This window comes from Trichechus manatus, unplaced genomic scaffold (genome assembly GCF_000243295.1).
Source record: "Trichechus manatus latirostris isolate Lorelei unplaced genomic scaffold, TriManLat1.0 scaffold00294, whole genome shotgun sequence".
Lineage (NCBI taxonomy): Eukaryota > Metazoa > Chordata > Mammalia > Sirenia > Trichechidae > Trichechus > Trichechus manatus.
Genome location: NW_004444230.1, coordinates 273,751 through 285,085, shown reverse-complemented (window position 1 = coordinate 285,085; position 11,335 = coordinate 273,751). Strand labels below are relative to the sequence as shown.

Here is an 11,335-nt window from a genome sequence, read left to right as displayed (position 1 = left end):
AGAATATTAGTGAAGCTGGTTCATTTTTGTTTCATAAGACATTTATGGCTTTTCTCTTTAACTGTTAATTTCATTAAGAGAGAACACTGGATTAGCAAATGTTGTGTTATACAGAATTTTACAACAATAAAAAAAGAGAGACCATTGGACATGAAGATTAGTATTAACCAGGGGCTCAAAAACCCAAAGTATCTGGGTGACCTTGGCTGACCCTCAAGGAAGTAGCCTTTATTTCCCTGTACAGTTAGCTTAACGCCTGCATTCTGCTACTGAGGTCTACACAAATAGGGCTTCCTCTATAGCTGTCTATTTTCACTAATCTTCTTTTTAAAACTAACCCATCTCTAAACATGTTTCAAAAGAATCGAATGGGTGCACATGAACTCAATTCTCCCAGAATACAAAGTACTCTATTTTAAATAAAAACCCAACAGTGCACCTCTGGGCAGTTATCAGACTGCAGCAAATCTTTTATTACAAATAATTAAATCTTTCCATAATGCTCAAACAGTATCAAACACCATTTCATATCTCTAACACACAGCAGAGTAGGCATTTAGTACTAGAACCAAGTGAGGAGAAGTGTCATGTTTCAAGCTTCTGATCACATCACATGGTGACCAGGAAAAGCTTATATGTCATTTTCTCACGTTACCCAACTGTGGCCTCACACATCGCGCTCATCTCAGTGGAGAAGAGGTTTCTATTTCATCTTGTAAATGCGTGAAGTTGAGAGAGAGAAAATCTAGTGGCAGCCCATCAATCTCAATTCAATTCTTAGTTTAAAAAAAAAAAGGAAACTTAAATTAGTTGTTTTAGGGAAGGGGAGGAAAGGAAGGCATGGGATTAAGAGTCAAAACTGTAACAAGGGTGGGTAGGTATACACGGCATGTTGTAGCTCTGGAAACTGTCATATGATATTTTAAAATAAAGTGGCTTTTGTGATTTTTTTTTTTTTTTGGTATTGTAAACATGTGCTGTTCAATATCACCCAATTTTAATTTAAAACATTCTTTTTTTGCAAACAGAAATTAAAGCCTTTAAGGCAAACACTCTCCTAAAAAAAAAAAAAAAAAATCATTTGTTATAAAACTGTGAGGATACCCAAGCAAGACCCCATTTAAGATTCGTCAACATGAATTTGAGAGCTTTTGTCCACTGTTCCTCAGAGTTAAACTGGGTTTTGATGGAATAGGAGCCGCCGCTGCCTCCTGTGTCTTCAATCTTGCCTTTCTCCACATCCATCCTGCAGGTGGACACAGCAGAGCTCATTAGTAATTGAGATCTGAGTTAAGTCAGCTCAGGCAAATGGGCAGGGACTTGATCATAGGACCATTCACGTCATTTTATCTATTAAAGAACTCTTGGCAAGGAACAGTAGTGTATTTTGGATTTGCTTGAAAGCCAAAAATCAAGAAGGCTGTCACAAGAGGCTCATTGTCATTGTGGAGTACAGGGACAGGACACACACCCAAACAGATGAGAAGCCAGGAGCAAGGGGTAAGTGAGGGTTACAGTACTCCTCACTGTTTTCCTGGGCATCCCTGAACTCATGGGGAGAGAAAGCAAACAGAAGAAAGGAAATGCTTTGTTTGAGGTAATAGAAACACTCAGTCTTATTCCTTGAACTAAGATTTCCATCTATCACTGAGCTCCTACAAGATTTGACCAAATAAGCATTCCTGTATATTTCCAGGGGTTCTGGGGAAAACTTTCCTGAACTGGAGCGCAGGCTTGAGCTCTGTGCCAAGCAAATTCCCAAAATCATCTTAGACAACATTCTGTCTCTTCTGGGACCAGGTTATCACATTCTGTCCTGCTTGCAGTGTTGGACTGATCTTTGCCCATCAGTGTCATGTGATTTTGTACCATGTTCTACTTTCCTGCCACCTATGCTGTATTTCGCTCCCATTCTTACTACCCCTTCAATTCTGTTCAGTTTGGTCCTACTAAAGATTCATTCAGCTTTGGAAAATACTGACCTGTAAGGAAGACAAAAACGTGTCTCGCCTTTTTCAACCTCTTCTTTGAACTGCTGCACACAGTCCAGGAAAGCCACCATTGCATGGTCAAACTTGTTGTCCCAGAAAAACCGCAACCCCCCAGAACAATATAACGGCAGCTCCTGCCCAAGAAGAGAGAAAAGGCTATGGATGTGGCACCAAGACAAACTACCAGAGACTGTCCCCAGTTCTATCTATCAAGTCATGCTCTGTCTGTATTCCACTGGAAATAAAAATGTGGCTGGACTCTATTTTCTATAACCTCAAACAACTGCAATAACCTTGAGCCAATAACAATGCACTCAGGACTATTTCGTGGTCAATGGAGATGTACAAAATATCAACCTCATGGTGATTCCCTCCCCATCTTAGCACACACATCCTCCCGTGCTATGCCCATATCCTTTCTCAACAGACTGTAAAAACCTAATTTTTCTGCAGAAGCCCCAAAGAGCTATTCCTGAACTTCCTACACACATTGGCTCTTTGGGAGTCACCACAGTCTAAGAAATAAATTGAATAATGCCAGTATCAAAACTAAACCAGCCATTTCATTAGGAGGTACAAGAACTCTGTATTTCAGTGAAAATGGAACATCCCAGAGTACCTTAGATTTGTCTGTCAGAGACTCCAGATATGAGTGGTTTCCATAGGGAACAAGTCGATACCTAAAACGGAAATGCAGACAGAGATGGATGCAGGAGTCCCTCTAAACTGATTATTGGAAAGTTACGACCCAATGATTTTCAATCTTCATCCTACCCAGGGGCCTCTTTTATTATTCCTACCCCTCTCTCCCTGGAGGCCTGGTGGTGCAGAGGTTAAGTGTTCAGCTACTAAGCAAAAGGTTGGCAGTCTGAATCCACCAGCAGCTCCTTAGAGACTCTATGGGGTAGTTCTGCTCTGTCCTACAGGGTTGCTATGAGTTGGAATCAATACGATGGCAATGGTATTTTTTTTTTTTTTAATTCCTTCTTTCCCACCTCCCCATATGCACCATGTTTTAAAAGATTTTATTTACCAAACTACATTTATTATATAATTGCCTGGGCTCTGGATCAACAAATGTATGTTTTGGATTAGATTGAAAAACTGAAAATAGCTTGAGGAATACTAAGGTTCTGGAGACTTGAGATTGGGAACCACTGTTATGTATACGTAGCTCATTGATCGCTCCATCTGTAGAAAGAGCCCTGTGGTGAGGGGAAAATCACAAGTAGAGTTTCCACCCACAGGCAACTCTCAGCCTGTTGGGAGCAAGGGCTCCTGCCATAGTGGAGAGTAGGACCAGGTTGGAGACAGATTATACCAATGACACACCACACCCCAGGAAAGAGCTGCATATTTCCTACCTCTGAAATTTCAGACCCATCTTATTGGCCAGGGCATGGAGCAGCAACACCGTCTGGCCCCAAGCAGCATTAATCTCATTCCATTCCACAGGAACACTGGGCAGGCGACCCAGTCTGAAGTTATTGATTGTGCCAAACTGTCCACTGTGCCTGCAGAGGAAGGCAGAGGGCAGGGAAAAATACAGGGAGAACTTAACACTTAGCAAGTTTTGTGATTTCCTACTCTCAACCCAAATCTAACAAACCTTTCTTAATCTTCAGATTCATATATCTAAGCTCTACCTGGCACTTCAAACACACGTCCAAAACTTAAATCATCTTTCCCCTTACTGCTCAGACGGCAAAGCAGAAACCTGGGTGTCATCCTTGAATCCTTCCTCTCACTCCCCTCCTCCCAAAACCCACCAAGCTCTGTTGATTCTACCTCCTAAATCTCTTAAACCTGCCCACTTCTCTCCAAACTCAATGCCACAACCCCATCTTTTCCTGTTTAGACTCCTACTAACAAGTCTCCTTACCAACAATACTGTTCCAATTCCCCAAGCCATTTCCCGCATTGCAGGTAAAACCATCATTCACAAATGCAAACATAATCATGTCACTTCCCTGCCCAAAATGCTTCAGTGGCTCCCACTGCCATTTGGATGAAGTCCAACACCCTTGATGAGGTCTACCAGAACCTTCAGAAACTGGTAACTCTCCAGTTTCATATCCTGTCTCTCTCCCCTTTGCACTCAATCTCCAGTCATAATAAGCTCCTTTCAGTTCTCTGAATTCACCACTCCTTCTTTCCTTTGTTTCTCTGCACATGATGTTCTCTCTGCCAGGAACAACCCCCTCTACCACCAACTTCTTCTTCAGGTTTCAGCTTAAACATCAGTCTCCTCTGGGGGAAACTTTCCATGTGGCCTTCCCAAATTTGGCAGAATGCCCTGAAGTGTTCCCACAGCACCCTGGGTTTACCACTATCACACAGTATTACACTTGCCTATTACTTATCTATCTCTTCCACAAGATTATAAGCAACTAGAGGGTAGACTACATATTGTTTGATGTTGCCCTCCTGGAGCTTAGCAGTGTCTACTATATAGCAGAAGGTCAACAGATAGTAGCTGAATGGATAAAACACTGAATGAATTAATACATGAATGACCCTGGGGATAAGAAATCAGCACCAGGCATATAACCAGGTTTTCATGTAGCTGGAGGCTTACACTGTTCGCTTTCTTTGGAGAAGTGGATTTTACCAAGCTCTAGAATTCTAATTCCTGACTGTGCTTATCCCATCACAAGGAATGAAAAAAAGCTAGATGGGGTGGAGATGACATGCAGTCCCTATCTGTGGGAAGTGGGCACCCTGGATTAGAGGTCAACAGCTAACATCCAGATAAGCAGGGCCTGCAGCCTCACCCTACAGCCCTCATTACCAGATGTGGAAGGTTGCATTAAAGACGTTGGTTTTCTTCAGCTTGTCCAGCTGCATCTGGGCATAACGCATCTGGTTTTCTACACTCTTCAGCTCATCATCCAACTCCAGCTGTTGGCGTTTAAATTCACTGTATTCCCTCTGATATCTGCAAGCAGTCAAGGTGGCCATTGAAGTCTGTTAGTTTTGGAGCTAAAGATTCCCCCTCACAATCCCTCTGAATGATTTATTCTAGTGATGATAGTTACATCTAGTTATAGCATCTTTTATACTTGGCATAGATTCTAATCAGGGAAAAACAAAGGCCCTAGTCGTTTTGCTTGGGAGGGACAAATATGTCTCAAATTTCAGCTGCCCATACACAAAAAGGTGGAGGAAAACAGGACTCTCCCAAACCGAGACAAAGTATCTCTTGTACTTCCTATCTTTTCCAAAAGTGAGGTGGGTGGGCTGAGCGGCTTCTTCCATGAACTGGCCATAACTGACTTTCTATCACTTCTCTCCTATATACTCAGTGTCCTTTAAGTAGTTAGTAGACACCATTCCAATGAAACTTGCTACACTACTCTGAAAAAAATCACTTTTCTTCTCTGTCCTTCAATTCTCCAACTTCAGTTAGTGTCCAACTAAAGGATAGATACTATGTCTCCCCCACAAGATAGAGAGTTCTCTCAGGTCAATACTACTTAAGAAATTTTGAGCTGGGTGGGGTACACTATAGGCTAAATCCTCATGCTGGGTTCTGGGGCTGACTTACCCAAATGAGCCCAGTCCCCTATAGGATAGACCCACGACTAGAGCCCTCATTTCTTTACTCCGTCTAATCAACATCCTTTTTTCACTTAATCATGCTGACTCTTCATACATAACCCTCCCAATAAACCTCTAGAAACAGTGCCTAGAAGCAATGGGCAGGAACCAGAGCAGACATGCTGCTGCTGACAGCTGACTGCAGCTTACAACCTAATCAGATACATTCAGCTGGAAGCCATTTCCTCTCCTGGAGCCTCAATGGAGGGTAGACAGGAGAGTAGTGGTCACTCACTGAGCTTCCTCCTGATCCAGTCTCTCAGCCTCGGCCTGGACCTTCTTGAGATTTTCTGCCACTATCTTACGGTTCTTTTCCACATCTTCCAGCTCCTGGATCAGCCTCTCCTCCTCCAATGCCAGCTCTTTTAGCTCCATCTGTAGCTGTTCACTGTCATCCTCATTCATTTGCTCTAAGATCTCCAAACAGCGTCTGCCGAGGACACATGTATGACATACTTACCACAGTGAAGCTGATCTTCCATTTGCCTGAGTGGAGCATAGCTCCTGAGTTAAGAGCCAAGCTGTTTCTAAGCAGCAACAGTTCTATGAGCTAGAACTCAGTTTCTGGGCCCCGGCTCTGCAGGCACTCACTTGTAGTTCTGACACTCATTTTCAGTGATGTTGAGCTGGGTGTCCAGCTGGTCTAAAAGAGTATCTGTGCATTCCTCACACAGTGGGTGATCCACATCAGTCTGGCCTGACATGATGTCAAAAAGGTCCCCAGTGACCTGAAAGGATGGGAGAGTCAGGATGGGGCCTCTATGCTACCTGCCCAGCCACCCCCTCCAGACCCACTGCTTGATAGCGGAATGAGGCAGACTTGCCTTCAGTCTTCGGCTAAGGTTCTCCATGGTGCCGCCATCAGATGCCTCCCCGATCAGAGTGAAGCTGTTGGCACTTTCTGTAGACATCATCCTGCAGACAGCCCCCCGCCCACGGGCCACGTGAGGGAGCAGAGAGGCCTCCTCCACCTACTGAGGTGCCAGTGGCAGAGACTCTCAAGCACCAGCTGAGGGGCCTCAAGGCACATACCCACTCCTAGCCTGAATGACCTCCCAAGGGCACCTCTCTCCCAAGGGAAGGCCATGCTGGTCTTCCACAGGGACACACAGCACAAAGTCTGGCCTGGATGGACTGAGAGGGGGCATCAAAAACTGATGTGTGTGTCTACAGTAGAAAAGGAAGGAGAATCAAGAAAGATCATCTTTTAATACTACACCCCTCATCACCTTTACCTCCATCAATGAGAACTAAGGGAACATCTAACAACATCTGTTATTTTAAAAATTCTTCTCGAGAGCCATCTCTTTTATTAATCAATCACTCCCTCAAGTCTTCACCATTTTCTCAATTTTTCATCATTAGACCTACTGTCCCTTCCCATTGTGTGAATGGCTACAGGAAAAAATCAATACTGGATGGCAATGGGCCAGGTATAGGAGAGTACATCTTTTTTGGGAGAGCCAAAAGGCTAGGATAATTCACTGCCATCACCTGGCTCCAGGTATCAACCCCTGCGTTCAACTAAAATTCTACTGGCATTTTGCAAGCAACAGGGGGCTGAGGAGTAGTAGGCACCTGGCTGGGGGGATGAATCTGCGAGAGACACCATCCTGGCGAGTTTCAATAAATGGCTCCTAAGAAGGAAATAAGATGGCATTAGAGTTCTGGCAGCTTAGAGGTGGAGTCTATTTCTCAAACAGCCCCAGAACTACTCAGCTTTACTCTTGATAACCACAAGACTTGATAAACTATAAAGACTTCGAAAATGGGTATTATCTAGTCAACCTTGGAGATATGCACTAAGAAAGGATCCATGCACAGACAAACCTCAAGTCCCATTTGATTTTCTGTAGGAACAGCATTTCCTAATTATGTTACATTCTATTATGATTATATTTGCCTTTTTTTCAACACTCACCATCAGGATTAGGGGAAAGAATGCCCTAAATCACAGTACAAGGAAAAAGCCATATCAGACTGCAATGAAGTTTGCCACAGTAGAGAGCAAAGTAAATACTTTATATTTGTGGTCTAAGTCTTATGACATCTATCTCTGGCAGAGAAAATTATCACTGACATTATCACTTCATACACAGTTTAAAAATGTCACGTTCTCTTACACTGACAATCCTTTCTGACTAGCATAGTCATGTAACCTATTGTCCAAACCAAGATGCTTCTGAGAACAACAGAAACAACCCAAGAATGCCCTGGGAAGACCTGGACACATACATCATCCCACCTCTGACTTACAATGACCTATAGTTCTGGCCTATAATTCTGCTTCAGATAAAGAGCCTCTGCCCACATCTTTGCATGGATGCTTCATTCAGTAATTCTGTGACCTCAAATGCACTTCTGTACCTCTAATGATCTACAGCGGCCTGATCATGTCAAAAGACTCTTGTTAACGAGAGACCTGAAAGTCTGGGACTCTAGAAAAATCAAATACCCTGAAGAAACCCAGCCTGTATTCCTGCATTTTCATATCAAATCTCCCACTTAGAATGTTTACTGAATGGGGAGAAGGCACTTCTGTTACCTCTCCTGAGTTAGCCTCTTCCTCCTGGGTCTCTCCTGGTTTCACCTGGGGTGTGGCAACTAATGGAGCTAAGGGTAAGGAAAATATCAAGTCAGAAACCAAAAAAAACCAAATCCACTGTCATTGAGTCTATTCGGACTCATAGTGACCCCATAGGGTTTCCAAGGCTGTTTAAGTCTCTATGGAAGCAGATTGCCACATCTTCTTCCTGAAAAGCCGCTGGTGGTTTCAAACTGCCAACCTTTTGGTTAGCAGTCGATCTCTTTAACCACTGTGCCATCAACAGTCTTATCAAAACAGGAGGGCTTATGACAGTATAGGAAAAGAATCTGCAATATCCTCATCACCATTCCCACCTCCAACTTCTTAAAAGTACCATTTACATGAAGAAGGATCGCTCATCTTCTCCTCTCCTATCCTCTCCTATCCCAATAAATCAGATCAAGGAATTGTTAAATTTCTTTACAGCAGGATAATGGTGTTGTGTTTTTTTTTTTTTAAGTCCTTATCTTGGAAAGATATTGAAATATTTATGATATTTATGTCTGGGATTTTCTTCAAAATAAGTCGGGGCAGGAGAGAATGGATAGGGATGTAGATGAAACATGGTATGTATTGATAATTGTTGAAGTTAGGTGATGGGTGTACCTGGGAGTTCATTATATTCTTTGAAATGTTTGATAATAAAAGTTAATGTCCCCTTTCCCCTGGCATGGCTAGGAAGGCAGAAAAGGAAACACTGGGGAGGTAAGACTGTTCTGTGTTATAATGATGTGGGTTAATGGGTGTATCCATTTGTCAAAAATGTACAACTGACATTTGTAAATTTCACTGCATGGCAATTTACCTTGTAAAAAGTATAAAAAATAATAATCAAGTGGGGGATGGAAAGTGAGTGGAGGTATAGATAATACCAGAATGGCAGGACACTGTTAATTGCTGAAGCTGGATGACGGATACAAAAGAGTTCATTATGCTATTCTCTTGACTTTGTATAAGTTTTTCATGATAAAATTATATATATTAAAAAGAGTTGATTCCCCTCAAAAAAGAGAAATCACATAATAATAGCTAACATTTATTGAGCACTGTTTGCCGAGTCCACCACTCATCTGTCTGTCATACAGTAGGGGCTTGCATGTTGCTGTGATGCTGGAAGCTATATCACTGGTATTTCAAATACCAGCAGGGTCACCCATTGTAGACAGGTTTCAGCAGAGCTTCCAGACTAAGACAAACTAGGAAGGCCTGGCAATCTACTTCCCAAAATTAGTCAATGAAAATCCTATGGATCACAACAGAATGTTGTCTGATATAGTGCTGGAAGATAAGCCCCCTAGGCTGGAAGGCACTCAAAATACCCAGTAGTCGAAAGAGTGGATTCAAGCATACCAACGATCATGAAGATGGGGCAGGACTGGGCAATGTTTTCTTCTGTTGTACATGGGGTTCCCATGAGTTGGAGCCGACTCAATGGCAACTAACAACAATGATTTGCCAAGCACATTCCTAAGTATTTATGTGCTTTATCAAATTTGATCCTTAGAACCATCTTATGAGGTAGGTATCAACTCCATTTTACAGATAAAGAAACCAAGGCTTAGAGAAATGAAGTAACTTGCAAAAAGTCATTCAGCTGTAAATGACAGAGCCAGGATTTAAACTCAAGCAGGCTGACTCCAGACCCAGGAGTTTATTTAAGCTGCCTATTCAGCCTTCTCTTCTGCCCCACACCCCTCCCTCAACTTCATCTCACTTCTTGGAATCAGACATTAATAAATTTGAGATCTGCTCTTTCACTTAGCAGCTGTTGGACCTTCAGTAAGTCATGGAACCTCTCTGAACCTCAATTCCTAATCTGTAAAATTATAACAATGACGGTAGTACTCCAGTGGGGCTGTTGCAGGGACTAAATGAAATAATGCATGTAATACACTGGTATATGGTAGGTCCTCAACAACTGTCGTTTACTACGTGCGTATTCCTTTATTCTGAAACCGAGCAGAAAAATAAGGACCTTTGCTTGCTAGAGAAAGCCCCCAGAAGCACAGAATGCTAGAACTCCTTTATTTTCCTGATGAGAATGTAGGGAGCCAGAGAAGTGAAAAGCCATTCCTAATTCCTAGGTTCCTGTGGCAGGTGTGTGGCAAACTACACAGATATAGCCACCTTAAGGCCTGTATCTCCAAAGCTGCCCACTTTCCATGATCTTGACCACCCTCATTCCAAGTGTCTCGCTGACCTGTGAGCTCCTGGATGGTGACACGGTCCAGGATCTTGAAGCTCGTGTCCAGTTTCAGGGGCTGGCTGCAGCGCTGGCACACGAAGCTTACCTGCATGGTGCTGCTGGACGTCTTAGGCCCCTCCATCCCTGTGGCGGTGGAGAGGCGATGAAACCGGCCCGTAAACCCCCGGCCCGGGGCTCCCACCTGCCTTGGTGGGAACAGTGAAGGGGAAAATCCCCGCCCGCTCCGTCCCCTCCAGGAGCGTTACACTAGGCGGACCTGCTTCCGGGGCAGCCCAGCTAAAGGCAGTTTAGAGCCTCGGGTGAGACAGTGGGCGCAACAGGGACCGTCACAATTCCCATGTTCCCCTGTAAAGCCTCGGCTCAGCCCCTGACGCTCTTCACCTCGGGGCCTCGGAGCCCGCCACCCGGTCGGGTCTACCGCGGGGGCACCGCAGCCTCGGGTCGGCACCGGAATAAGGCCCCCAGAACCGCCATCGCCCAGACTTCAGCTACTTCCCGGTCCGTCAGCGGAAAACTTCCGCCCAGGACAGGACGTGACGCCAAGACGGCTACAAGCACCCCACCGTGGGGCCTGGTCCACCGGCATACGGGTCGACAGCGGCCCCCAGAGGCTAAACTGAGGAAGTGCAGCAGGCATGGGCCGGCTCGCCACCAGCGGAGGCGCAGAGGTTGAGAGGGGAAGTAGAAGGGCCGAGTCGGGAGAGAATGAGAAGCCTCCACTGCTCTGTAGTTCAATGGCTTTTCTTAAGATTCGTCACTCCTGAATGGAGCAACTGTACTTCTACCTGCAGTATCAATTTTTTAAAATTTCTCCTTAGCAGAGCCGAACTCTTTCAAACGCCCGTGAGGGAGTGGTAGACACACTGGAAGGAAGGGTAAAGAGATAAGCTTTATTGTGTTTTGATTTTTAACAATTCAGTTATTGATTAGGAAAGGTTGAGCACTCCCAGA

The 11,335-nt window shown here is 44.1% G+C and overlaps 2 protein-coding genes across 4 annotated transcripts in view; one reads left to right on the top strand and one right to left on the bottom strand.

The window, feature by feature from the left end:
• CNTD1 (cyclin N-terminal domain containing 1) overlaps nucleotides 1-253 on the top strand; it is an 8,313-nt gene extending 8,060 nt beyond the window's left edge. The window contains exon 8 of the mRNA XM_004390336.1: nucleotides 245-253. Coding sequence (XP_004390393.1) covers nucleotides 245-253 — 9 coding nt within the window. The remainder of the gene's footprint in view (nucleotides 1-244) is intronic.
• A 202-nt stretch (nucleotides 254-455) lies between these two features.
• BECN1 (beclin 1) lies at nucleotides 456-10,924 on the bottom strand. Of its 3 annotated transcripts, none has more exons than XM_004390275.2 (12): nucleotides 10,766-10,924; nucleotides 10,379-10,507; nucleotides 8,137-8,204; nucleotides 7,170-7,228; nucleotides 6,416-6,506; nucleotides 6,183-6,319; nucleotides 5,827-6,021; nucleotides 4,783-4,929; nucleotides 3,356-3,505; nucleotides 2,611-2,671; nucleotides 1,983-2,125; nucleotides 456-1,246 (listed from the first exon to the last, which is right to left on the bottom strand). In XM_004390275.2, the coding sequence occupies exons 2-12, from the start codon at nucleotides 10,503-10,505 to the stop codon at nucleotides 1,078-1,080; spliced, it is 1,347 nt and encodes a 448-aa protein (XP_004390332.1). In that variant the 5' UTR covers nucleotides 10,506-10,507; nucleotides 10,766-10,924; the 3' UTR covers nucleotides 456-1,077. The 3 variants fall into 3 exon arrangements, with proteins under 3 accessions (XP_004390332.1, XP_023581003.1, XP_012415139.1); XM_023725235.1 differs by having other exon boundaries at nucleotides 10,641-10,870; XM_012559685.2 differs by lacking the exons at nucleotides 1,983-2,125; nucleotides 10,766-10,924 and having other exon boundaries at nucleotides 10,379-10,627.
• Nucleotides 10,925-11,335: the final 411 nt, after the last annotated feature.

Excerpts from the sequence above, each read along its gene's own strand:
- BECN1 (XM_004390275.2), bottom strand. The coding sequence starts at position 10,505 with ATGGAGGGGCCTAAGACGTCCAGCAGCACCATGCAGGTAAGCTTCGTG. Across the intron at positions 6,507-7,169 it reads AGATTCATCCCCCCAGCCAG|GATGATGTCTACAGAAAGTG; the intron begins GTGCCTACTACT and ends GGCTGTCTGCAG. Across the intron at positions 2,672-3,355 it reads ATGGGTCTGAAATTTCAGAG|GTATCGACTTGTTCCCTATG; the intron begins GTAGGAAATATG and ends TTTCCGTTTTAG.